The 26,342-nt window shown below is 32.5% G+C and overlaps 1 protein-coding gene across 3 annotated transcripts; it reads right to left on the bottom strand.

The window, feature by feature from the left end:
• Nucleotides 1-14,346: 14,346 nt before the first annotated feature.
• LOC107842003 (pyruvate, phosphate dikinase, chloroplastic) lies at nucleotides 14,347-25,563 on the bottom strand. Of its 3 annotated transcripts, none has more exons than XM_047399127.1 (21): nucleotides 25,380-25,563; nucleotides 24,553-24,869; nucleotides 21,049-21,105; nucleotides 20,042-20,272; nucleotides 19,442-19,579; nucleotides 19,118-19,280; nucleotides 18,738-18,973; nucleotides 18,510-18,638; nucleotides 18,183-18,362; nucleotides 17,719-17,856; nucleotides 17,238-17,402; nucleotides 16,996-17,157; nucleotides 16,821-16,910; nucleotides 16,477-16,615; nucleotides 16,045-16,222; nucleotides 15,735-15,864; nucleotides 15,435-15,563; nucleotides 15,083-15,220; nucleotides 14,914-14,991; nucleotides 14,657-14,748; nucleotides 14,347-14,542 (listed from the first exon to the last, which is right to left on the bottom strand). In XM_047399127.1, the coding sequence occupies exons 2-21, from the start codon at nucleotides 24,832-24,834 to the stop codon at nucleotides 14,500-14,502; spliced, it is 2,898 nt and encodes a 965-aa protein (XP_047255083.1). In that variant the 5' UTR covers nucleotides 24,835-24,869; nucleotides 25,380-25,563; the 3' UTR covers nucleotides 14,347-14,499. The 3 variants fall into 3 exon arrangements, with proteins under 3 accessions (XP_047255083.1, XP_016541315.2, XP_047255089.1); XM_016685829.2 differs by having other exon boundaries at nucleotides 24,553-24,847; XM_047399133.1 differs by lacking the exons at nucleotides 24,553-24,869; nucleotides 25,380-25,563 and adding an exon at nucleotides 21,448-21,519.
• Between the last annotated feature and the right edge of the window lie 779 nt (nucleotides 25,564-26,342).

The raw sequence follows: 26,342 nt of genomic DNA, 5'->3' as shown, positions 1-26,342 counted from the left end.
CCTGATTATTGACCTATGAGTAATTGGGCTGACTCTACCAATTATGATTGTAGGCATGACCATAGTTCTGATTTTCTTTTTATACATTGCCCACAAAATTCAATGACTTCGGATTTTCTCCACATAAATCTACAGAGTGACCGCTATCTCCAAAAATTTCACACCAAGTTAAGCCTGTTGAATTGCACTAACTTGGGCTTAAGGTTGATTCACACTTAACTTGTTGAACTATGACATTATTTGGTTCTAAAATAAGGCCAACTATGCAGCTAATATTACGACAATATCCATCTCTATCATACTTGTGAGCTTCTTCACCACACTTCTAAATACAGCACCTTACCATTTAGGATTACCTTGTGCAATTCAGTTCACGAGAGTATAGAGCTTGTCATAAGTTTTCTCCAAAGCCTGACCACTTATAGTTGAATCTAGCAAAATTTTTGTATTATGGTTAAGACCTTTAACAAAAGTATGAGATAATACCTCATTGGCCTATTAGTGATGCAAACAATCCCTGAAAAGAGACTTGAATTTCTCTCATGCATGATGGAGATTCTTATCTGGGTTTTGTTTGAAACTCAGGATCTCATGTAACACTCCACAAACTCCTAGCTAAGTTTCTAATCGTACATCATATGTTCAAGGACCAAAAGTGATTATTTTAAACCTTATAAGTTTCATGATCATTCACCTAGTGTGTAAAGTAATTTAATGCAAATCATGGTCATAGGAAGCATTTAGAGCAAAGTTAAGTTGAGAGCATTTGTTATCGATTGAGTTTTAGTATTCGATCCTACAAGGGTCAATCTTAAATGAGTATAAATTCTAAAAATATAAATATATATTGGAGCTAAAAACCCATCGAATAAAAGGTATTTGATCCTCTTTCCAACCCATCTGATTTCACCTTAATTCGATATCAAAATTGAAAGTTATGCACATTTTACCTGAGCGTGTCTGTCTGCTAGATCTTGATGACCTGAATTGACAAGCCGTCAATTTGTTGACGATCCATCACCTAGTTAATGACCTATCAACTGACATTGTCAACCTTAACCAGTAAAGCTCAAAATCAGCCAGAGATTTACGACCTTAGTTGATGAGCCGTCAATGGATTGACGAGCCGTCAACTAAGTCATCAGACAAAAATTTTCTGCAAATATTTTTAGTTTCCTTAGGGGTAGTTTGGTCCTTTATTTACCTCAAACTCTTCCCCAAGACTTAAATCACTCAATAAACATTATTTACTCAGTATTTTGCAAGTTTTCATCAATCACTCTCTTCTCCACTCTTAAGAGAAATGATATTTCTTCTCAAAGTTCAAATTTCAAGGCTCCAAACTCAAGTTTTCCTTTAAGATATGATAAGTTCAGATATTTGGGGTTTGAACAAGGATTTTCTTCCATCCCTGTGCCCAAAAAAACTCAATTTTCATATAAATTTACATATTTAACGATTAGGATTCTTACCCACTTTACATGATTTTGAAACTATAATGCTCTCTTATAAATTAAATTATAATTATAATAAAAACTCCTGGCTTACTCAGATTTTTACTCGTATAGTTGGTATCATGAAGTAAATCTTAGTGATATTGACGTGATTACCATAAGTTGGTAAATATATATGATTTTAGCATGATTAATTCAGTTTACAAGTAATTAAGACTTACTATTTCAGATTACAGACCATTACAACATGATTACAAGTTTAGTTTTGATCTTATGATCTCAGACATGATATGAAATTCACATATTTACTTATGAACATGATTAAGCAACAAAAACATGATTGGTGTTTAGATTTATAATGCTATATGCAAACTTTATGGTGAATTTCATATATTATGAGCACTCATATATTTTGAGAGTAGTATTTAGCACCAAGAGGAGGCAGGTTGAGCACACCTAAATTTTCAAAAACTACAAGCCACCATAGGTAAAGGGGTCCTCAACAGAGAGTGTCTCCCTTTCCCAAATGGGATCACCTTAGTGATCACTCCAATCATGGTTCTATATCAATGGCAAAGTATAAAGCAACCCTCCTCGATGTGGGTCAGACATTGGACTCTATATAGCTCACATAGTTTATGTTGGTTGTAAGAATCTCTCACAAAAATATTAATTTCTGAAAATAAGTGTAATGGCTCACGGACTTTACTAGATTATGCTTTACCACTTATACTTTACGATATTCTAGATTTCAATTTATTCATGAACATGGTGAGTCTATCTACACTTAACATGCATGTTTTAAGCTTATGATTTATATCCATTTTTACTTATTGCATCCACCCCAATATACTCAGTACATTCTAGAAGTAGACCATATATACATCTGTGTAGCTATATTATTTCATAATGTATGTTTTAGTTGTAGCTCATAAAATCATGATTAGGCAGTTTGCAACTTCCAGACAATAAGTGATGAGTTCTCTTCATTCTAGCACTCAAGTCAGTTAGAGTTCGAGTATTTTATTTTGATTCCTTTGTATTAATTAAGGATAGCTGGGGGTCATGTCCCGGCTACCTATAGTCAGTATTAGTAGAGGCTTCATAGACAGTCAGTTAGAATTCATGTATTTAGTTCTAGTTTTATTTTTTTATAATCAGTGTTGTCACTTTTTAATATCAATATATTAAAATAGATTATCTCATGATTATGCTTCCACTTAGAAATTTTTAGCTCTTATACTTATTTAATTAGTTTCTCATGCATTAGGCCAGTACCATGGGTTAGCTTGGGATTACGTATGCTCTTAAGTATTGTGTGACATCCAGGAGGTAGTCTTGGAGCATTACATCTCACTCCTCAACCATTTTGTTTTGCCAAAAGGAAAGAATCAAATGAGGAACTTTTTTGCCAAGTATCCCAAGTTGTGATTGAGCTTGAAGGTTCTGCCTTCAACCATTTCCTTGCTTCCCCCAATAGTGAGAAAGGGAAGAGAGCGAGTCTTACATAATCTGTGGAGACTTCGGTGGGAATGAAAGTGCCATTGATCTCAAAGAAATTCTATAGTTGGACCTGTGGATCCTCATGGGACAAGCCTGAGAACTGCCCACTACTGTGTAATAATTACGCCATGTTCTGCATAAGCTCAAATCTAACGTTAATTTCTAGACCCCGATGAAGGAGGTAACATTAGTTGCGAGTGAGATTACCACTTCATGCACTGTCCTGCAGGCTGGTTTTCTTTAGCCATATCTGTAGAAATAGTGTCACCTTATTGAACTTGTAGGATGGGATAGAGAAGTGTTCCTTTTATCCTCAATTGGTGTAAGAATTGCTCTGATTTGGATATAGTTCAACCAAAAACCTTACCCTTGCTAACTTACAAGAGATTCATAATTATACCTTGCAAATTCAGCCACTAAGACCAAGTCATTAGTGCTTATAAAAAAATAGCAAACTAAAAATCAGAAGGTTGTCAATTTTAAGTCTCCAACAACGGCACCAAAAACTTGTTACATCATACCGCACACAAGTGTACGTGGATGTGTAAGTAATAAAGTGGCCCTTTCAAGAAGAATATAAATCCCACAGGGAATTGGTATTTAGTAAGCAATCTAAGTCTTGCGTTACTAACGAGATTAAATAAGTGTGAGTTTGTAACAAGAGTATGAGCTTCATAATTATAACTAAGTAATAAAGAATAATAAAGGTATGAAATTTGGATTATAAACAATATGTGGAGAGCTTCCAGGATTGAGACTTATTACACATTCATGCATAACCTTGTTCTCTAGCCGGTGTTGGTGTTTATCGTGATTGTTAGTCTATGGGGTTGATATTAAGAATAGTCATCCTATAAATCATCTACCCAAACTAATCTCACAACTACATCATTTAGTGGGGATGTGAGTCTTTAATTTTGATACATTAAGTTATCTTCCCATTTCATCAACTAAGTGGGGTGTTTATGTATATCCGTATCCTAACTGCAATTCATCCTTTAACAATTAGTATCTAATAATTAAAGTATGTTCCAAAATTCTTAATTTCTTTATTTTATCTCTCCACTCCTATGGTAAACTAGTATTGAGACTTAGATTTATTCTAAAGTTCATGAATCTTTAGAATAGTAAAACAAGAATGTAAGAACAATCACATGACTTGATAAACATATAAACCAACAATCAACCACAACAACACAATCATGGTCGTAGCCTCCATAATAGAATTATAGTTTTTATCCACTCATATTCTTACAAAGAATCATAATAATGGCACTCATAAGTAAAACAACAAGGAAATTAAATTAAAGAAGAAGAACCCTAGTGTAGAGTCTCTTTGATGCCTTCTCTTCTCTCTAATCTTGTGGTTTTCCAAAAGTGTAGTGTAATTATGGATAAGTACTCATTTTATAGTGTTTTATGTCTTCCATATGCTGACCCATATGAAACATATGAATTTACAAAATTTCCCCTCTCTTAAAGACATCAAAAATTAAATTTTGGACGTCCGGGGGGAGGGGTTACGCCGTAAGGCCAAAAATCCATCCTTCGAGGCTGTAGAACACACCCAAATAAAAGGTGAGGAAGTTTTAACTCACCCTATGTGGGCGTCTCACAGCCCATCCCATGATTTTTGGGTTGCGGTGCCAGGAACCTCTTCAAAGGTGAGGTTTTGCTCTGTTTTAGCTCCTATTTTCTCTTACATTTGATCCTTGTTTTCCCACTTCTTATGACTTATTTTTAGACTTAAATTAGCTTCCAAAAAAACTCCAATGATCTCATATGACGAGCATTAGTTCATACAACACAATAGAGCTCATCAAAGTACACTAGAACAAGCTTAGCTCAAGCTAGCACTACTACTTTTCTCGTCTAAACTCTATTTGATTATTTTGACTCTTAACTTATTTCAAATGCACCATAAGCACTCTCAACATGTAAATTAAAACAAAATATATAATTACACCCTTAATACCTTATTAAGAACATCAAAAAATCCTCAAAACTAAGTTAAAAGTGGTTAGATAATGGCACTTAGAAGTATAAATACCCCTAAGATTACTTTTCCTTTTCAAGAATCATTAACAGGTAGTACTTGATTTTCACTTAAGGACATACTTAACTTCATATCATGACCATGTTTTTCAAACTTTTTAAATGACTTGGGATTGATGCCTGGAGGTATAACCAAGTCCCAAATGCATTCTGTGAATACACATTCCTACCTCGGAAGCCTCACCAAATTTGTCTTTATAATTAAAACTCGAATTAATACATCTATTGATGAACTCAAAAATGAATTTATCCTTTCGTTGGAATATATTCGTGTGTTCAACCACACTTATATTACGTCTCATGCTATAAAAATTATAAAGAAATTTATGTTCGACTTGTTCCCTGCTGTCAATGAAATGTGACTTAAGGTTCTTACACCAATCTAATGCACTGTATTTCAAGGATCACACAAACTATTTGACCATATAATATCCATAAGTTCCTGGACTATTGTAAGTTTTAACAAAGTGCGAACATATTGCTTTGGGTTTCCCTTACCATCAAATTATTGAAACTTTGGAGGTTGATAACCTACAGACATCTTCAAAACATCAATTTGAGAAGTATAGGGCTTGGCATATGTGAGAGAAAATTTAGAAGCAACATCATACTTGTCTTTAATTTGTTACTAAAATAAAGTCCTTTAGTTGATAAATTGTAATTAACCCTTTAGTAGATATGTGTAGTTTATCAACAAGATACATTTATTTTGCAGACGAGTCTCCTTTGTCTTGTTTCATTAGATTCTTTTTGCAGGCGCATGACTTGAGCCTCCCTCCATAACACTTTCAAGTCTTTTTGTTAAATTGACAATCCAATTATCCTGATCTTACACATAATTTTTAGGCCTTCAATCACCTTTGCCAAACTAACAAGTTGTTCTTCAACAGTTGAGGTGTTAGTGGCCATTGAAGATGAATGATCAAAGCATGGATTTTTTCTCAAACTTAATCTGAGTAAAACAGTTCACATGAAGTGATTACAGCAGATTTGGTAATCAAGACATCATCCTTATCTTGCATAGTATGACCCTTTGTCTTAAATGGGCTAAGTCGAGCTAAAGTCTTCTTAACGATCTCGATGATATTTTTTTTTCTAACTCATTAGGAAAGAATATTGTCCATTTAAAGATTGAAAATCAAACACAGAAGTTGATGCAGACGACATTTTAAGTACGTGTTGTCCTGTCAATTTTTTTTGTTCCTGGTGACGGACCCCAGACTTTCCGTGATAGCATCAAGTATGTTCTAGACCTCAAAGGAAAACATAGAGTCGGTATCCTTACAAATAGTCTTGGAGTCAAACTTCTGGGATTTCATTTTGGTTTTCTTAAAATATGATGATTAATATGAAGAGATAAGAGGTAGATAAGGTCCCACTAGCATGCCAGAATTTGTAGACAATAAATCTTCCAGTCGAGAAAACAATAATCAAGATAGGAAAATTGAATTAACAAAGTGTAATATTAAATTTCAAATATATTATGTATTACAATCTCTACGATAATCATCCGATTCTTCGAAATAATATGAACTTGGACTTGATTTTGATTCAAGGATTGGAATAGCTTGATCTTGAATCATTGTCTTCGAACTTGAATTTGAATAGTAATTCGTTACAAACACTTGAATGATTGCCATGAATGATGAATATGAACAAGTAACTTGATCTTGAACAACTTGATATTTCCTTCATTTTTTATTTTAAACTTGATCTTGAGCTTGATTACTTAAACGTATAACTTGTAGAGAATTTATGACTTTCGATCCACGATTCTCTTCTTGCTTCTTGTTCATCAATAAAAATATACGAGGATCCCTATTTATAGCTGAAGAGGTAAGGCAATTATGTGATTTGAATGGTTGATTTGAACTGACCAATCACATTTTCTTGGTGACAAGCTCCAGTTTGTTTGTCTAAAATATGTCATCTTCACTCATGACATGATTTTAGTGGATCATTTTATTTAACATGGATTACCACATAATATTGATACATGTCACGTTTTTAGTGGCTCATTTTACTTAACTTGGATTGCTACATAATATTGACACATGGCGTGCTTTTAATGGCTCATTTTATTATACTTAGATTATCACATACTATCGACACATGGCACACTTTTAGTGGCTCATTTGATTTAACTTGGATTGTTATCTCACGTGATACGTGACATTAGCTTGAACTTTAAGATGATCTAGCAACCATTTGAGCCTTGGGTTGATAAAAGTGGATTCGGTATTTAGGGTCCAATTAATTGAATTAGCCCAATGTATTTGAGATTAGATGATTAAACCAATTATATTAGTAACACTATTTAGACTATTTTCTTGAATTTAATATAGTCCGAATTAATCTATATATTTAAATCCAATAAAATTTCAATACTCACAATATGTTTTCTCCTCCTTCTCTATGAACACATATCGTCTGCTAAATTCTCTCCATAGTTTCCTCTTTCTGGTTAGTTCAACACATATCTCTCTAGGAATTAATTTTCTGCCCCCTAATTTTCTGCTTTCTCTTGTAATTTGGTTTTGTGCAAAACAAATTTTATAGATAATACTTGATGTTCTTTGTGCTTTTATGTAATTCTAAGTTATCTATTTCTTCCTTTGTTTTCTGATATTTTATCCCTGTATTTATTTTGCTTTAGCATTTTCCTATAATTTCACTTTAATCCCCTATGTGTTTGACAATTATTTTGTTGAACTTAATGTTTAATTTTGCATGGCTATTTGTTCTCTTCCATCTCTTGATTTAATTTCATTTTGTTGTGTTGGCTACTGAGTATTTGATATGAATTTAACATATTTCTTCTCATTTTTTGGAGTTGAAATTGAAATTTTCCTCATACTATTTTTAAACTTATATAAAAAAGTTGGAACATTATTTTCTTTTAGTCGAAACTCAGAAAATATGCTTTTGTTATTGTTGGTACTAATGTTATTGTTGTCGTGGATGAGAGACTGTGATAATTAATAGTGCAATATATTTCTGCAGCCATGGTGGATGTGTTGTCTTCTTGCCTTGATTTTAGTGATTTGAGCCTTAGATTCAGAAGTTCTTGCAGTAATATGCGTAGAAGATTTAAGATCTACTATTTCGCTTCTTCTCCATCATTGTCATCGTCGTCATCAACATCTCCTCCATCACCACAACAATCTATAGATGGCATAAATCCTGAAATAGGGTGTGTGATGATTGAAATTATTGTGAAATGGTAGAAGTACCCGTTAGAATGGAGGTTTTGTGGTGGTTGAAGTTGCTATGAGATGACAAAATTGTTCATTTTAAGCTGGTGGAACAATCTTTTGTGGTTGCTTTAGGGCTCTTGTATGACAAAATTACCCTTTTTAAGTTGGCAAAACAACGTTCTCCTGCCTGTTTTAGGGTTCTTGTATATATTAGTAATCATTGTTATCATCGTCGTCAACATCTCCTCCACCATCACTACTATCTATGGGCGGCGTTGAATCCTGAAATGGGGTTTGTGGTGGTTGCAAGTGTTGTGAAATGACAAAAGTACCTGTTAGCATGGGGGTTTTGTGGTGGTTGAAGTTGCTATGAAATGACAAAATGGCTCGTTTTAAGCTGGTGGAACAATCTTTTGTGCTTGCTTTAGGGCTCTTGTATATATTAGTAAAGTAATATTGGGATTCTTTACACTTTTAAAATTTTTATATCCATATCATATTATCATATAAAATACGGAGAATGGTCAAATATGCCCTGTATTATTAGAAATGGTCTAAATATATCTCTCGTTATAATTTTAGTTTAAATATACTTCTTCTGTTATGTTTTTGGTCTAAATATACCCTTATACTATTTAAATAATTTAAATTAATATTCTTTGTTAATTTTTTTGTTCAAATATATCTCTTACGCTACACTTTTGGTCCAAATATATTGCATGTATTGTATTTTGGTACAAATTTACCCTTATATTCAAAAAAAAATTAACAAAAAGAAAAAACCACCACTTTAATTCTTTCTAACCAACTCCCTCTGCTTAGAATTCAAGTTGTGATGGAAGTATGTCAGCATATAAAATAGTTGTTAGGCAAGCCTTTTCAAACTGAATCAATCAAAAACTCCGAGAGAGATGTTGGGTTGACCATCTTTCTCTGCTTTGATTTATTTCCAAGTGTTGAATCAAATAAAAGTGATGCATCATATCTCTACAAATTAGTAACAAAATAATTTCAAATTCATCATTTGCATGCATAATGATTTGCATTATGAGACTTTAGGATCATAAAACAAAGTACTTTGAATTATTTGATAGATAATATCTTCAATAGTTTTTAATCATACTATAGAACTTCAAGAGTTCCACTAGACAGAGGAACTGTCATGAAAAAAAAAATAAGGTTATAGAAAAAGGAGCCTTTAATTAGAAGAAGATAAAAAGAAAATAAAATGATTCAAAGCCATAGGAAATTGATTGGGAATGGGTTGGAAGGGTCAGTTTCTAAAATAAATCGGGTACTTAAAATTGGGAGTGAGTCACTTCATTGTGGGCTTGCCACGTGTTTCACCGTTGAAATTAAGGGCAACCCTGTGCTAATATGAGGGGTATATTTGGATTGAAAGTATAAAAGAAGGGGTATATTTTAAATCGAAAGTAATGAATGATATATTTAGACCATTTCAAATTGTACAGGGGTATATTTGAACCAAAAATATAACGAAAAGGATTTATTTAAATTGAAAGTATAACGAAAAATATATAAGCCATTTATAATAGTACAAGGATATATTTAGCCCTTCTCCATATGTAATATAAAATGAGAAAAAAGTGTACGCTCACTTGCACAGTAACAATATTCTTATCCAGTGCTTGAACGACATACTTCATCTCAATTTATGCAATAACAAACATCATAAAACTTTATTTAAACCAATGGAATCTATCTTGCTCATCTAATGCAACAAGCTACATGAGCCTCAAAACGAGGCCAATAAAAATCAGGAAATTACATGTCATAGACCCAAATATGGATGGCTTTAGATATTTGACCCCAAATAAGAATGACTTTAAAGAATAAACTTTCTTACTTTTTAAGTATGGTACAAATACCATTTTACCCCTCTATACTTAAAATAGATTTTTATATTTTTCATACTCATTTTCTCTCAAATTTTATTTTTTATTCTTTTCACTTTTTTATTTTTTTTTAATTTTATTATTCTCTTTTTTATTATTTCACTTTTTTATTTTTTCCTTTAATTTTTACGTATTATTTTATTTTTTATTATTTTTACTTTTTATTTTTTTTTCTTTAATTTTATTTTCATGTTTTAATTTATTTGTCTCAACCTTTATTTTTTTTTCTCAACCATTATCTATTTCTTCATATTTTTTTTCTTTTTTAATTCATTTGTCTTTTAATCTTTATTTTTCGTTTTTATTATTTATCTTTTTTTCAAATACACTTGTAATTTATCTTTTTTTTCTCATTTTCTCAAATACTCTTTCTCTTGCTCCTCTTTCTCTTCATCGGACTTCTCTCAAATCTTCAAACTCGATAAACAGAAAAAAAAATGAAGGTTGCTTCTGATGAAGAAATAGATGATCTCTCTATTGATGTTGCTTCCAATTCTTCAAGACTTTTGTCTTCAAACTTAATTGGCATCATTGTTGATGTAAGTTTCTACTAAATTCACTTATGTATTTTACATCAATGTCTATTAGTATACTAAAAAAATTGCAACTTCACTTTTTATATATTTTACCAATGAAGAATTCTTTGTCACCAGTTATAAGACTCATTATTTTCTAAGTCGGCAATTTCAAAAGCCAAAGGAAATATATTGTTGTTTCTGTCTTTGACACTGTTATCATGAGGACACCACGATATTTTGACTTCAAAAATATTGCATGTACCATTATTACCAATCTATAGTTGGTCCATCCAATGATTGAAGCGTCATAAGCAAAAAATGCATATTGAAATTTGTGTTGAGCAAAAGAATATTAGTAACAATTTGTATTTGATATTTATAATCACAGTATAACAATTTTCTAAAATAAGTCTTGCCCATGAGGCAAGAATTGCATAGAAGTCAATAATTTAAGCAGTGCAATTAAAGAATAACCTTTTGCCTCTTGTGCAAAAGTTTTTAATTTCAACAGTATAATATTTGTATATACTAAGTCTTGCCCATGAGGCAAGAGTTGCATATATATTAATAATTTAAGCAGTGCAAATAAAGAATAACATTTTACCTTTTAGGCAAAAGTTTTCAATTTCAACAGTATAGCATTTGTACCTGTTCTAAACTAAGTCTTGCCCATGAGGCAAGTGCTGCATATATGCTAATAATCTAAGCAGTGTAATTAAAGAATAAACTTTTGCCTCTTGGGCAAAAAATTTTAATTTCAACAGTATAGCATTTGTACTTGTTCTAAATTAAATCTTGTCCATGAGGTAAGAGTTGCATATATGTTAATAATATAAGCAGTGCAATTAAAGAATAACCTCTTGAGCAAAAGTTTTAAATTTCAACAGTATAGCATTTGTATAAACTAAGTTTTGCCCATGAGGCAAGAGTTGCATATATGTTAATAATCTAAGTAGTGCAATTAAAGAATAACATTTTGCCTCTTGGGCAAAAGTTTTTAATTTCAACAGTATAGCATTTGTATTTATTCTAAATTAAGTCTTGCCCATAAGGCAAAAGTTGCATATATGTTAATAATCTAAGCAGTGCAATTAAAGAATAACCTTTTGCCTCCTAGAAAAAAGTTTTCAATTTCAACAGTATAGCATTTATATAAACAAAAGATTAATAACAGTTTAATTTAAAATATATATCTTCAACAAGTAAAATCATTAAAGAGTAAGGCATTGTCAACTATTGCCCATGGACATAACTGTCTAAGTCTTGCCTCTAGGACAAGAGTTATAGGTCATCTACCAAATCATTATAGATTAAGGCAGTGGCAACTCTTGCCCATGTGGCATAACTGTCTAAGTCTTGCCTCTAGGGCAAGACTTATAGATCATCTGTCAAATCATTACAAACTAAGGCAGTGTTAACTCTTGCCTATGGGGCATAACTTAAAATGTATGGCAGAATCTGACTGATCATAAGTGCTTGGACAGATTGATCTTAAGTGCCAATGTCAACAGTTTCGGCTTGCTACCATTGGTAAAGAAAAAAAAAAGATAAATCACCATAGTCGATAAAGAAAAAGAAAAAATTTTAAAAGACGAATTGAGTCTCTAGTTTTTGCACTGTCCTAAAAGTCAAGTGGAATAAGGTTCATTCTTGTTTATAATTTTAAAGATATTAACCAATTATTTTTGCAATTTCTGGTTACCCTTTCAGTGATATTCTCAGAAGAAATGCCAAAAATGAGTATTATGTAACCTTATAGATGGGTCATCATCACTCAAAGACTGCATCAACTGCCTTTTAAAGGTCTCCAACTGTTTAAGCAAAAACGAAAGTAAGTTTATGCAGTTGAAATGAAAATAGCAGATGAATAATGCCTATGATTTTCCACTTCCAATATTCTTTCCCTAAAAGAATAACAAGAATACTATCCAATACCAAGAAAAAACATTGTGAAGGAACCAAAAGCATATAAAGTAGAAAAGATATGCCTCTGCTTATTTCTATTTCTTTTCTTCTTGGAAGGTAATATTACACGTAGTAATTTATCAGATAGCAGATAGCAAACATGATTCAATTTAGAATACTATGTATGACTATATTAGGGAGCACTTCACAATCACAGTAGTATTTAACAAGTATAATGACAATTTTAACTGAAATAAAAGGAAAAAATTCTTCCTTTCATTTTTATTTTTTAAGATAAAGGTAGAGTCTCCCCTTCCCTGTTATAATATTAACAACGCTATAACATACAAATCATATGCTTTATTATTACATTGCCATAAATCATCCAAGGAAAGTACAATTATCATGAAATGAGCTCTATTTCAAACATTTACATGAACTTCTTAACTAGCAATTTCCTTGGTTGTATTTCATATAAACAAAGAGTAAATCAATTCAATTGTTGAAGCTTTTATTTGAATCGCATAAGAAAAATGAAGCACATATAAAAATTAAAGAATTTTATGTTTTATTAGTAAACCAATATATGTTTCTTCCTTGCCACAAAATTATTAACACCTACATTGTTGAATGTTGTAATGGGTGACAGAGAATCAATAACAGATGTGGTATGTGAACTAGTCATGTGTATATATAGTATATACCTTATGTCATAGCGGAAACACACAACTTTGTATCAGCTAATCTTAATCAGTTCGTCTATCTACACTTCGAGTTTCTAAGGATTTACACTAATTCTTTATTACCATCCTGCAATTTTGGCTAAATTCTAGCTGATATGGTTGTGAACTCAGTCATTACGGTTGTGGCTGTCCATCAAAATCCATCGTCCAATACAATTGTTTACCATATTATCTCCTCTATGAGGAATCAACTAATAACTAGTGATATCACACAATTTTTCATTGATTACTTCAAAAAATCCCCATGGATTGACGAAAGAGGAAAGCCAATCAAAGTGAAGGAATTTTGTTTCCTAAATAGAATGGCTAGCCTTCACAATTATATAGCAATCCACTGCATGCTTAATAGTAATCTTATACATTTGGCCTTCCCAAAAAATGTTGCAATCAACGTTAACTCCTATATTAACAGTCTTTCCCTCCAAGATCAAACCCCCACAACTAGTCAAGCACAATTATAACTGGAATAACAAACTTCCCACAACCTGTTCGACACAATTCCTCAATGGAAAATATGTTACTACAACAACAGCATAACCTAACTTCAGCTTACGTTCACCTCCCCAAAAATCAAATCAATATGCTAATTATATAACGAGCTAAAATTTAGCGCAATGCATCAATAAGCTTAAATTTACTGCAAATTAGATGTTTACACAAAGCTAAAATCCACCCAACAACCCCAAAGAATTAGAGAATTATGATGATGAAGTTCTTACCTTAAAAAATCTTACGGCTGCGAATTTGTTTGATAGGAAGAAAGAGCGATGATCATGCGAATTTGTTTGATTGAAAAAAGAACGATGATGTTTTGTTTTGGAAGAAAGTTAGAGTGTTTTGTTTTGGAAGAAAGAAAAACAAATATATTGGAGGGGTATTTTCGTCCAAAAAAGTATGAGTTAATAAGTAAAGGCTATTTTAACAAAGCCTTTTTATTTGGGGCTAAAATTTGAAAGTCACCCTAATTTGAGTCTATTTTTGAGATTCTCCCAAAAAAAAATCCGAGATTGAAATGTAAAACAAACAAAGAAGATATGAGAACAAGAATAAAGGTATGGAGAGAACAAATCTTATTTCTCAACATATAAACACTTGTTTAAAGTAATAGAACTTGTTCTCCTTTTCCTAAACAACTATTTTTCTGTTGTACTACAATTGTTTTTATTTATTTACAGCTGTTGATCTTCCTTTTTCCTGGAGCATTGCCTTCAAACTACAACTTGTGCTGCAGCTAGCCTTGCAATGGGCACCCTGATTTTAATCACATAATTTATACAAAAACCATTAGCCAATCACCAATTAATATAATTAATGTCAAACACAACATATGTTTTAAATCTTAATAATGTTGAAGAGAGAAAAGACCTGAATGGAGAGCAAGAAACATAGTCCAATCCTGCCTCAGCAAAAAATGCAACTGAAGAAGGCTCCCCACCATGTTCTCCACAAATTCCAACCTGTTATATGTCACACTTTAGCCTTAGATATTGAACCAAAAAACCAAGAATCTAGTACCAGAGAGACAATCAGATTGATCCAAAAATGAAAAATGTTAAAGTGTAGAAGTTATTTACACTGTTAGCATATATAATTTAAATCTCTTATTCAAAATCACAACTTACCTTCAAGTTTGGTCTTGCTCCCCGACCTCTTTCTGTGGCCATCTTGATGAGCTGGCCAACACCCCTTTGATCAAGAACCTGAGGGATATTAAATCTTCAAGCGTCAACATGCTAGTTTCCACACTTACGTATTTCACATGGATATTAGTTTGAGATATGGCTAGCTAACCTCGAATGGATCGTGTTGAAGGATGCCTTGTGCTAGATATATGGGAAGAAACTTGCCTACATCATCTCTACTATATCCAAATGTCATTTGTGTGAGATCATTGGTCCCAAAGGAAAAGAACTCTGCTTCTTTAGCAATCTATCACCAATTAGCAGTAAAGATGGAGCATAAGCAATCAATATAGCAAAATGTATGCATTTCTAGAGTAACTTTGATGTTTCATGATCGTAATATATCATTGTAGAGGCTAGTAATTGATAATTTTTCACTAGTAAAGTAGATCATGACTCTTTGCAACTATCGTTAATAAAATAACCAACAAGGGCATAGGTGATTGCTTCAAAAGACATACCTCATCTGCAACCAAAGCAGCTCTCGGAATCTCTATCATGGTGCCCACCTTATAATTCAATGAGGTACCCATCTCAGTGAAAACCTTTTTGGCAACATTACGGATTAAACCGACTTGATGACCTAATTCCTGATGATTAAAGATGCACTGTTACTTTGAAATTTATTTCTCAGAAGGATTGATGTAAAGGTAAAGAAAGGTATAAATCCACTTATCAAAAATAATAGCACGATTCTACCTCTTTATTTTGATACATCAACAATATCGTAACTTTTCTTATACAGAGCATAAATGGCATACCTGAGGGGTTCCAACAAGGGGGACCATTATCTCTGGAAATACTGAAATACCCTGGTTGATCATAGTTATAGCAGCTTGAAAGATTGCACGAGCCTGCATTTCTGTCAGTTCCGGGTAGGATATACCTAGTCTGTAAAAGTTTAAAAAAACAAATATTACTCTATATAAGCAAAGAAATGCAGTGGAATGTGTGACAAAGCATATGCACCTCTTACTATATACATTTAGGGATCTATCTCTCAAGAAACTGGAAATTTTCTATAATGCAGTAAAAGTAGATCAACTGTTTGTGATACGAAAAAGATCAGACCTGCAGCCTCGGAATCCAAGCATGGGATTGACTTCTGACAGTTTCTCAATCCTAGAATAGACATCTTCCTCGCGCATGCCTATATGTGTTGTTAGTTCACTCACAATCTCTTCCAGGTTCCCTTCTGGCAAAAATTCATGAAGTGGGGGGTCTAATAGTCGAATAGTCACCGGAAGACCTGAAAAGATAGAAAACTTGGTAAACCTGACACTTCGGAAGTTTACGTCAACTTGGAAATTTGGACAGACATTCCACTAGCACAAACTAAATCCTAGTTAGGGTTGTATTCTTATGAACACAAAAATAAATTTTTATCTAGAAAGTACGTGAAATACAGGATCTGGACACCATTCTAACCCCAGCAAATCCTATCATTTTCTTAGGTAACTCCTAGTATGGAAAGGTAATAATATTAGTTGCTATTGAAGTTACCATCCATTGCACGGAAAATGCCCTCAAAATCAGATCTCTGGTAAGGCAATAATAAGTCGAGCGCTTCCTTCCTCTGCTCAGTAGTAACAGCCATTATCATCCTTCTCACAGCTTTTATCCTTTCGTCTGATGCAAAGAACTGAAGAGAGAGAGATATCAGCTTGCATAGACTAACAAATGAATTTCATAAATAAAGTTGCAGCACTTCCCTTGAGATGGTACTGATTATTATCCCCCTTCATTGAAGAAGGAAAAAAAAACTGGAAACAACCCAAAGAGAGGAAACATATGTTGCAAGATATTACAATAAAACGGTATGCATAGTAAAAGAAGAAAAAAAGTACCATGTGCTCTGTCCTGCATAGACCAATTCCTTCAGCACCGTTATTCCTTGCTGTTAGTGCATCTTCTGGTGTGTCAGCATTTGCCATAACCTAATCCATTGGCAACATATTCGCGATCAGTTAAAAGTATCATAGTTACTTATGCAGCGTAATACTACTGTATATCCTATGGCACCTTGATGCGCCTGATCGTATCAGCCCAAGACATGAAGATCTCCAAGTCACCAGTCAGAGCTGGAGGCGATAGTGGTTGCTTCCCCAAGATTACTTCACCTGTTGATCCGTTTAATGAAAGCCAATCTCCTTCATGAATCACTTTGTCTCCAATGATGAGAACCTGCATTAAACCGATCAAATGAATTCTTCTAAGTTCTTTGATTCAAAAACTGTGTTCCATTTGACTAGCTACAGCCGTACCTTTTCCAATTCATTAACACCAATATCAGCACACCCAGACACACAGCATTTACCCCAGCCACGGGCTACAACAGCTGCATGAGATGTCATGCCACCTCGCGCGGTTAAGATCCCAGCAGCAGCATGCATGCCACCAACATCCTCTGGACTTGTTTCAGTTCTCACCTTTATATGCCATAGGGGAAAAGTTCAATTTCAAGATTGGAGAAACTGTTAATTGCAAGGCAAGAATGTTGTGGATGTTGTTTCCAAAATTTCCAAAACATCCAAGAATTTCGATTAACTCAAGAAGCTGAAACACTGACTCTGTATACATAAATGGATGGGGAAAAGATTTCAATAAACAATGACTTATTTAGAAACAATCCCCTCCACCCATCCACAAGAGCAATATAAAAGAAAATAAACAAAGATAATTCATGTGATAGCGCGGTAGTATAGCTATCGCCATGATTAGTAGATACAGGGTGAGAGGAAATACCAAAATAGCACTCTTCCCTTGTGCATGCCATGCTTCAGCATCTTCAGCACTGAACACAACCTGTCCCACTGCTGCCCCAGGAGAGGCAGGAAGGCCCTTTGCAATCACCTTGTCTTTATAAGCCGATGGATTTTCAAACTATGATAGACAAAAGAAGAAGAAGAAAGTATTTATCCTTACTTTTCCAACAAATTGATTAGCATAGTTACCCAAATAGATGAAACTCAAGTGACTAGAATTAGAAAATTCATGAAGCAGTTCTAGTTGCCCATCCTGAAATGATTATCCAGCAAATCCCTATTGATGTACAGTTAGAGTGGTTTACTTAAAAAATACCCAAAGTCAGACCATTACCCCGGATTGGGTTCTAGAGTTGGCACCTTTCTGTCTATTTGAATATTCTCTAAAAGTAAAGACAGTTATTTCATCATACTCCATGCAAGATTTTACCAACATAGCCGTACCTGCGGATGAAGAAGTTGGTCCAGATGCTGCGGCTCCACCCTCATTATAGCTGTGCACTTGTCAACAAGTCCCTCATTCACCATGTCAACTGCTATCTTTACTGCTCCTTTACCTGTACGTTTCCCTGCTCGGCATTGTAACATCCACAGTCTATTTTCTTGAACAGTGAATTCGATATCCTGCCATACATCGAAACATAAACAGAAAAGATTCTTAATAATGTTCTGATTTTTCTATTTGGTGGAGATGTATAAATTTCTTAACCAATAAACATACAAACAAGCAAGAAATGAATGATGTACGCCAGTATAATGACAGAAATTTACCATCATATCTTTATAATGTTTCTCTAAAATCTCACAATTCTCAACAAGCTCCCTGTATGCTTCAGGCATACGCTTCTTCATTGTGTCCAAGTCCTGAGGTGTTCTAATTCCAGCGACAACATCCTCTCCCTGGTTAATGCAGTTTTATCAGGCTTTTCGACAAAAACAATGAGACTATCTTAAAACTGAAATGCACCATAAAATGAACTAAAGTAGCAGATTCTAGACCTGAGCATTGACTAGAAACTCTCCATAGAGCTTCTTCTCGCCGGTGCTTGGATTCCTAGTGAAGAGAACACCTGTTCCTGATGTGTTACCCATGTTCCCGAACACCATGCATTGAATGTTTACTGCAGTTCCTTTAAGTCCTGTTATCTGGTTAATGCTCCGATATTTAATGGCTCTTGGACTGTCCCAAGAATCAAAAACTGCTTTGACAGCCAACTCCAACTGTCTTTTGGGATCTGTAGATAGAGTCATATCCACAAACTTTTTTTACTCCCATAACTTTTGGAAATTGGTTTAAACCAACAAGTTGACAGAGCAGGCCTTTTGTGATCTATTCACGATGCAGGCCATCAGTGAAAAATGGTTATGGTTTATATTACCTGAAGGAAACTTCTCACCCTTTGCTTCAATATAAACATTTTTGTACTGCTCCACAAGCTGTTTAAGATCAGATGCTGTGAGCTCAGTGTCAAGCTTCACTCCTTTGATGTCCTTTAACTTCTCTAACTTCTCCGCAAATAATGAATGTGAAATACCCATTACCTTCAATCAAAAAGAGCACTGTGAATCGCATAGGAGATAAAAATTTCCATGAGATTTTAACCAGCATTCTGTTTCCTTTTCAAGAAATGTATGAAAACTTGAAAAAGAAGGAAGTTGATGAAAAATTAGAAAAGAGAATAGACAATGATGAGAATACTCACCACATCTCCAAACATGTCAAGAAATCGCCTGTATGAGTCATAAGCAAACCTCTCTCCACTTTTGGCAGCCAAACCAGCAACCACTTCATCACTGAGTCCAAGGTTCAAGACAGTATCCATCATCCCAGGCATAGAGATCTATACATAGTTCAAGCAAAATCACCATAGTATGATATAGAAATTAAGTGACTGCATACACCCCGTCAAATGGACTAACATGCATGATGCCCTATGAAAATGGACCTAATTCAATCTAGCTCAAGAGATGAGGATTGTCCAAGATCAATTGAAGGAAACCAGGTACTCCATCCACTACCGATGTAGGAATCTTACACGAATTGGCCAATTCTTTATTGCATTTCCCACAAAAAAAGATGTTTTAGTCTAGAGATGCTTAACTAAAGAAGCACCTCCTGTATACTCAAAATATGCATGACATAGTATAAATTCAACAAACAAGCTCTTCAAGGATGTGAAAAATCTGAAAATGCATAAGGTGAATGTTATAGGGGCCATGCTCCTTAAGATGGCTTCTTATACCGAGTGAGATATAAACAAGTACTTGAATTAAGATAATGCAAATACAGAGAAGAGACTTACAGCAGCACCAGACCGAACCGAAAGAAGGAGAGGCTTCGAGGGGTCCCCAAGGAAAGCCCCCATGTTTTTCTCCACAGCCTTCAAACCATCCAGTATTTCCTCCCACAGTCCTTGTGGAAGCTTTTTGGCAATCTGATACTCCTGGCATGCTTCTGTTGATATAGTAAGGCCAGGTGGCACGGACAATCCAATGCTTGCCATTTCAGCAAGGTTTGCTCCCTTACCTCCCAGCTACAACACATATATAAATGTGCATAATAAGCTTAAGTTTCAAACTATCAAAGTACAGAAGTTTATATAAAAGATTTACACGTCAGGCCACCTAGGAAATAACAACAGGTAAAGTGAAATTAAGGCTACAACAGGTTAAATTATACTGATGGTATAAAACAATGTGACACCGTTAGTGTATATAATTTAGATCCAAATGTAAAAGCATGGTCATCAGGAATCTTAACCACATCCTTTCTAGAACAAAGACAACATGTTGCTCCTTCATACTAAGTTCTAAGAGGATAGTCAACTCTATAGCATAATAGCAATATAGATTGGTGTAGCTTGGAGGCGTTTTCCAATTGCATGTACTGCATCTATGCTGCAGTTAAGCTCTCACTTGTGATTTAATTTTAAAATGAATATTTCAGTTAAAATTTTGTTGAGAATACAATTACATAAAACAAGTGTTGCTCTCTTTAATAGCTTAAGTTTTTAGATAATATATTCACACACACACTCCAACATGATAAAGCAAGTAGAGGTCCGGAAATCAAATCTCACCAACATTCATTATCAAAAGAATTTCCACGTGCTTAACCATAAAAAAAGAATCAAGCCCGCTCACGAGCGAGTGTGTCAAGAATACAATTAAATATATAATAAAAGTGCGTTCATTAATAACTTAAAGGCTTAAGATGAAATGGTCACACACTCCGACAGATTTAGTGAAAACAAATTCTCTGCGGAGGTAGGAAAACAGAAAAAATGAAGGAGATGGAAAATAAACTTACCAAGGACTTCATGCCCTTGTTTCCTTCGCTTTTTCCTTTTCCAAAAGTATAAACTCTCTGTCCACCAAACACAAAATTGAACCATTGAAATTCAACTTACACAAGAAAAAAAAATCCCCTATAAGTTACATAAAAGATATATTTTTAAATTCTTCTATAACAAAGGCGTATGCCAACATGAAAGCGTTGGAACTCAACGCTATTCCCTTCCTTATTTGTTTGATTCCAATTAAGAATCATAATATTATTTTTGTAACAAGTTACATAAAATATATATTTTGAAGTTGCCTTCTAACAAAGGCGTATGTCAACATTGCGATTCCCTTCCTTATTTGTTTGATCCATAAGAATCAAAATATCTTTTTGATAAATAGATTTGTTTTTCTTTTCAAAAGGTACCTGCATGATTACTTGTAAACAAAAAACAAAGTGTCGCTGTGATTGTAGAATTCAGAGAATACTCATAACAAGAATTGACAGAGTGAAATGATCATGTCTGAGTGAAATAACAAGCTTATAAAGGACAAACGTGTTAGTGGCAATATTCTAGGTGTCATCTTTCAGTCTACTGAATGACAAATTCCGCACAGCACGTGTCAACTCTCATTCTGTTGAAGGTCAAGTTTATTAGTAATACTCAACTATCTCCATTTTATTAGGTGAAGCTTTGGATGTTAATCATTAATTACTCGTCATTAATAAATGTAAGGTCGAATATATCCATGGAAATTTAAACTTGATGTAGTTGGCGATTAATCATTTCAATTTTGAGAGTAAATATTTGGATATATGAATTTTGTCTCAATTGTTAGCTACACATTCAAACTCATTTTCACTCTGTTTCCAGCTCATATGACACATAACTTTTACAGGTTTGAGTATTATTTTGTAAGTTGAAGTATTTAATTGACATACTAAAAACGAATTGATATGTAGGTACGCATATTCAAAGTTAAAATATTTATTTACTTGGTAATATCAAATTTGAGTGTCTATTTATGAATTATGTATATTTCATTTTGACATTCGAATTACAACTAACATATGATGAAGTCTTTGTATTGGACATTTCCAACAAAACTTTTAGAAGAAAAAAAATAGCGTATTTTCAAGCATTCATTATGTATGGGTCAAAATTATTTTTCCTCCTTAACTTTATCTTAAAAATCAAATTTTCTTCTCAACTTTGAACAATAATCTTACTCTCCTTTATCCTAATTGACTTTTTAAAATTTCTATTTTACCCTTTATCATTAAATTTTTTATTCTTTTTTTTAACTTCTTTAAAATTATCATATTTTCATTTTAAAAAAAAATCATATCAGAAATTTTTTATAAAAACATAAACATTATTCATATAACAAATTTTTCATAAAAACATAAATATTATCTTTTAGGAAAAAAAAAGTAAGAAATCTATAAGCTAATGATGATCTTCATGAAGTAAATTAGCATAATAAGAAAATTAGTTTTATTAATAATAATCAAAACTATTATATTTATTTTACAAGTGAACATAATAAGTAATACAAATTTTGTAAACATATTTCAATGCAGAAAATACAAATAATAAATGAAAGAGATAAGTCTCTAGTACCACCCTGAACTATGGTCAAAGTTGTTACGACACACTCCAACTTCACAGGGGTCCTATTATCCCTTGAACTCAAATTTAGCGTATTTTTGTCATTTTTTGTGCTAATGTGGCACCTTTATTACATAAAATGGAGCCCACATCAAAGGTGTCACGCCATCTAAAATGATTGACAAAAGGTATCACGTTAGCTAAAAAGATTGACAAAAATATGCTAAAATTTAGTTTAAGGGGTAATAGGACCCCGTGAAGTTGACGTGTGACGTAGCAAATTGGATCATAGTTCGGGGATACTAGATGTTTTTCTCGAATAAAAATAAGGTCAAATTTTAAAGATTATATTTATTTATATAAATTATAAAATATGTAATACTCTATTAATGACAATCATAGCTTATTTACTGATATAGACAATTGATAATATCGTTTCTTATCACTTGATCGTCATACTAAAAATAAATGTTTTAATTTATCTGTTCAATTTGTGAAATCAAGAGAATTGTATTATGTTTTTTTTCTACCCTTTAGTGTTAAATAACTATATAAAGTAACAATATAGACAAATTTAAAGTTTTAAATTATCATTAATAAGGTTAATTTAGCAAAATATACCTCTAAGTAAAATTTCCTTAAGGATTATGTTATATCAACAAAAAATTAAGTAATACGAAACGAATTTAGTGAGAGAGTGATAAAATACAAAAATATACGCACATGCATGTGCATACATATGTATATACACACACTTAAGGGTGGGTTGTTTGGAAACAAGTTATTTCGGGATTAGTTATTACAAAATAAGTTGTACTAACATGTATGTGTGATAACTTATCTCATCACTATGGTATAAATGGTGCGACAAATAATTTTGAGACTATCTAATACATCTAATTAAACGCAGGATAAATAATCATGAATTTTATCTCTGAATTATTATAATAATACCTCACACCAAACAACTCTTTAATACATATAATACTAAAATAACGATCTTAAAAAAAAACATTGAATTTTGTGATAAATTTATAAAAAGTATTAATTTGTGTATAAAGTTAATAAACTTAAATAAAATGCTACAAATATCCATGTTAAAAAAATATTCATTACATATAATATAAAAAGATACTACATAAATATAGAACTAAAATTACAAGGACAAAATGGACATTACATGAAATAAAAGGGGAATATGATTATTGTTCAATGTTGAAGGAGAGTTTGATTTTTTTAATGAAAGTTGGGGTAAAAATGATTTTCACTCTTATGTAATAAGCTAACCATCTAAAATTTGGTTAAGTCCAAGATTTCACTATTAATTTTGATGATAACAAATCAACATAATTTATTAAAAAAATATTTACTTATAGTAAATTTATTTTTAGTACAGATTTATTTTAATAGGCTTATAATTTACCCCAACCTTCTTGCTCTTTCAAACATATCACGTCCTTTAATTAGATATATCAGTCTTAATAAGCATGTTTCAGTTGATGTTGATTTTGTATGACTGTAATTTCCAAGCGTAGAAGTATTTCTAAATTCTAAGGTAAAATTATCTAATATAGATATTTTATCATATGTTCAAGTGCTCAATTAAAACTGATCACAATTATAGTTTAATGAGGAATCATATATGGATTAAAATGAAAAAAAGGTAAACCTCATTACATTGAACAAACTTTTATTTTGTTTAAAAAATAATTACTTTATATTATATGTTGTACTGATTTTTAATAATTATATATACCACCACAAGTTTCCTCTACACTTGACTAGAGGTCTAATGTTTGATACTCACCAGCCACCATGACAATTCGAATTAGTGAGGACCTCAAAATGAGTATTGAATATCGAATGAGAAATTAAAAAAAAAATAATAATGTACATCATTTCTAAGGCCAAGTGAGTACCTTTTTTGCAGTAGATGTAGGATCTGAAACAGGAGTCAAAATTGCCTGAGGTGGAAGATTTTGCTTTTTTATGGGAGTTGGAGAATTTGAAAAGCCATTGGGTTCTTGTTGATGGCACCTAATGACTTTGCTCCAAGTTGAACAACTCATATTGATGCCAACAGAGGGGTAATTTACTAGAAATTGCTGTTCTTTATACTTCTGTTTTAGTAATTTTCTCATGTACGTGTCATTGACATCTGTATTGGGCTTTAGCAACAACCCCTTCATGGTTGAACTCATCTTTCTTCAAATCCTGCACACCAAATTAAGGTCCCATGTTATCATAAATATATTTAATTAAATAAACAAAATAGTCATCAAGAAAGGAATGACTACAGTCAAACTTCTTTATAACGGCATTGTTTGTCTGGATATTTTTGGTTGCTATTGCAAAATATTGTCATAGAGATCATATAATATAACATAACATGAAAAGTTAGTTCCATAAAGAACTTGACCGTTATAGTGACGATGATTATTATAGAAAAGTCTGACAGCAATATGAATGGCAACTTAACATCTTCAAGATCAGACATGAACTGAGAGCTCACAATAAACTTGGTAAAAATCAGCAAAATTTTCATACTGTGAGAAGAATTTTCTTTATTGATTGAAGCACAAATGAAAAATCCCCTGCTACATATAACAAATATACTCATAACATACAGAAGGGTAATGAAGAAAGGAATTCAGAATAACCTGCAACTTAAATATCAAGATTCATAGCACATAATAGGAAAACATACAGGTAATTAAAGATTACATGATCAGCAAAAGTTGCATACCTTTGTTTTAAAAGAGCTGAAAGTTCAAAGAATTTCAGTTATTTCTGACGTCAAAATGGAAATTGGCGGTTGGGTTGATAATAGTAGTATATGAAAATATGAATGAACAGAGAAGAAATAAAAAGAAGAATTATATGTGGACGATATTAGAATGGCATGATTAATAATGGTTTTAGTCTTTTTGCAATATGGTTAACTGTGACTTTGACTAATTGGGAGGGAAATAAACATTTGCGATATGTTAAGGAATTTCCAATGTTACCCCTCTTTATGCAACATGAGTTGGTTATGTATGGGCCAATTCATGGCATGGCACACTTATCAATTCAAAGGATAATATTGCTTGGCCTTGACAGGTTTTTCATGATACGTCTAAAACAATTTGGGTTGAATAGTACCCCCTCCGTCCAAGTTTATTAGTTCAATATTTACTTGATATATTTTTTAATAAATAATAAATTATATGATAATTTTATTATATTATCCTTATTTGTTAATATAAGTAGTGAAATGAATTGGAAATAATCGTCTATTTTTATTTGTTTACTATATTAAAAATAAATGTCTATTTTAATTTATTCGATTTAAAATTTTAGAAGATAATTTATCATCTTATACTTACTTTATCTTTTCTAAAATATTACTCTATTTTTAATTCATTTTTTAACGAGTGAAATAACTGATAATTAGAGGTATACTGTAAAATTATGAGTGCATTTATTATTTTTTTAAAAATAAGCTAAGTCAAATATAAACAAATAAATATGAATGAATGAATGAAATATTATTTAATAATAAGTGTAGAATGAATATCTATTTTTAAATATACGAGCGCACAGAAGAAATGAACCAGTAAACTCAAAAAAGTGCTCTTAAAAAATTGGGACCCTCATCCAAACTTATTGGAATATACTTTTCACCAAACAATTTATGCCACGTTGCATTTCTCCCAACACACAACAA

The sequence above is a fragment of the Capsicum annuum genome, chromosome 1 (genome assembly GCF_002878395.1).
Source record: "Capsicum annuum cultivar UCD-10X-F1 chromosome 1, UCD10Xv1.1, whole genome shotgun sequence".
Lineage (NCBI taxonomy): Eukaryota > Viridiplantae > Streptophyta > Magnoliopsida > Solanales > Solanaceae > Capsicum > Capsicum annuum.
Note: the sequence above shows the minus strand (reverse complement) of the source record. Positions and strands in the feature narration are given on the sequence as shown.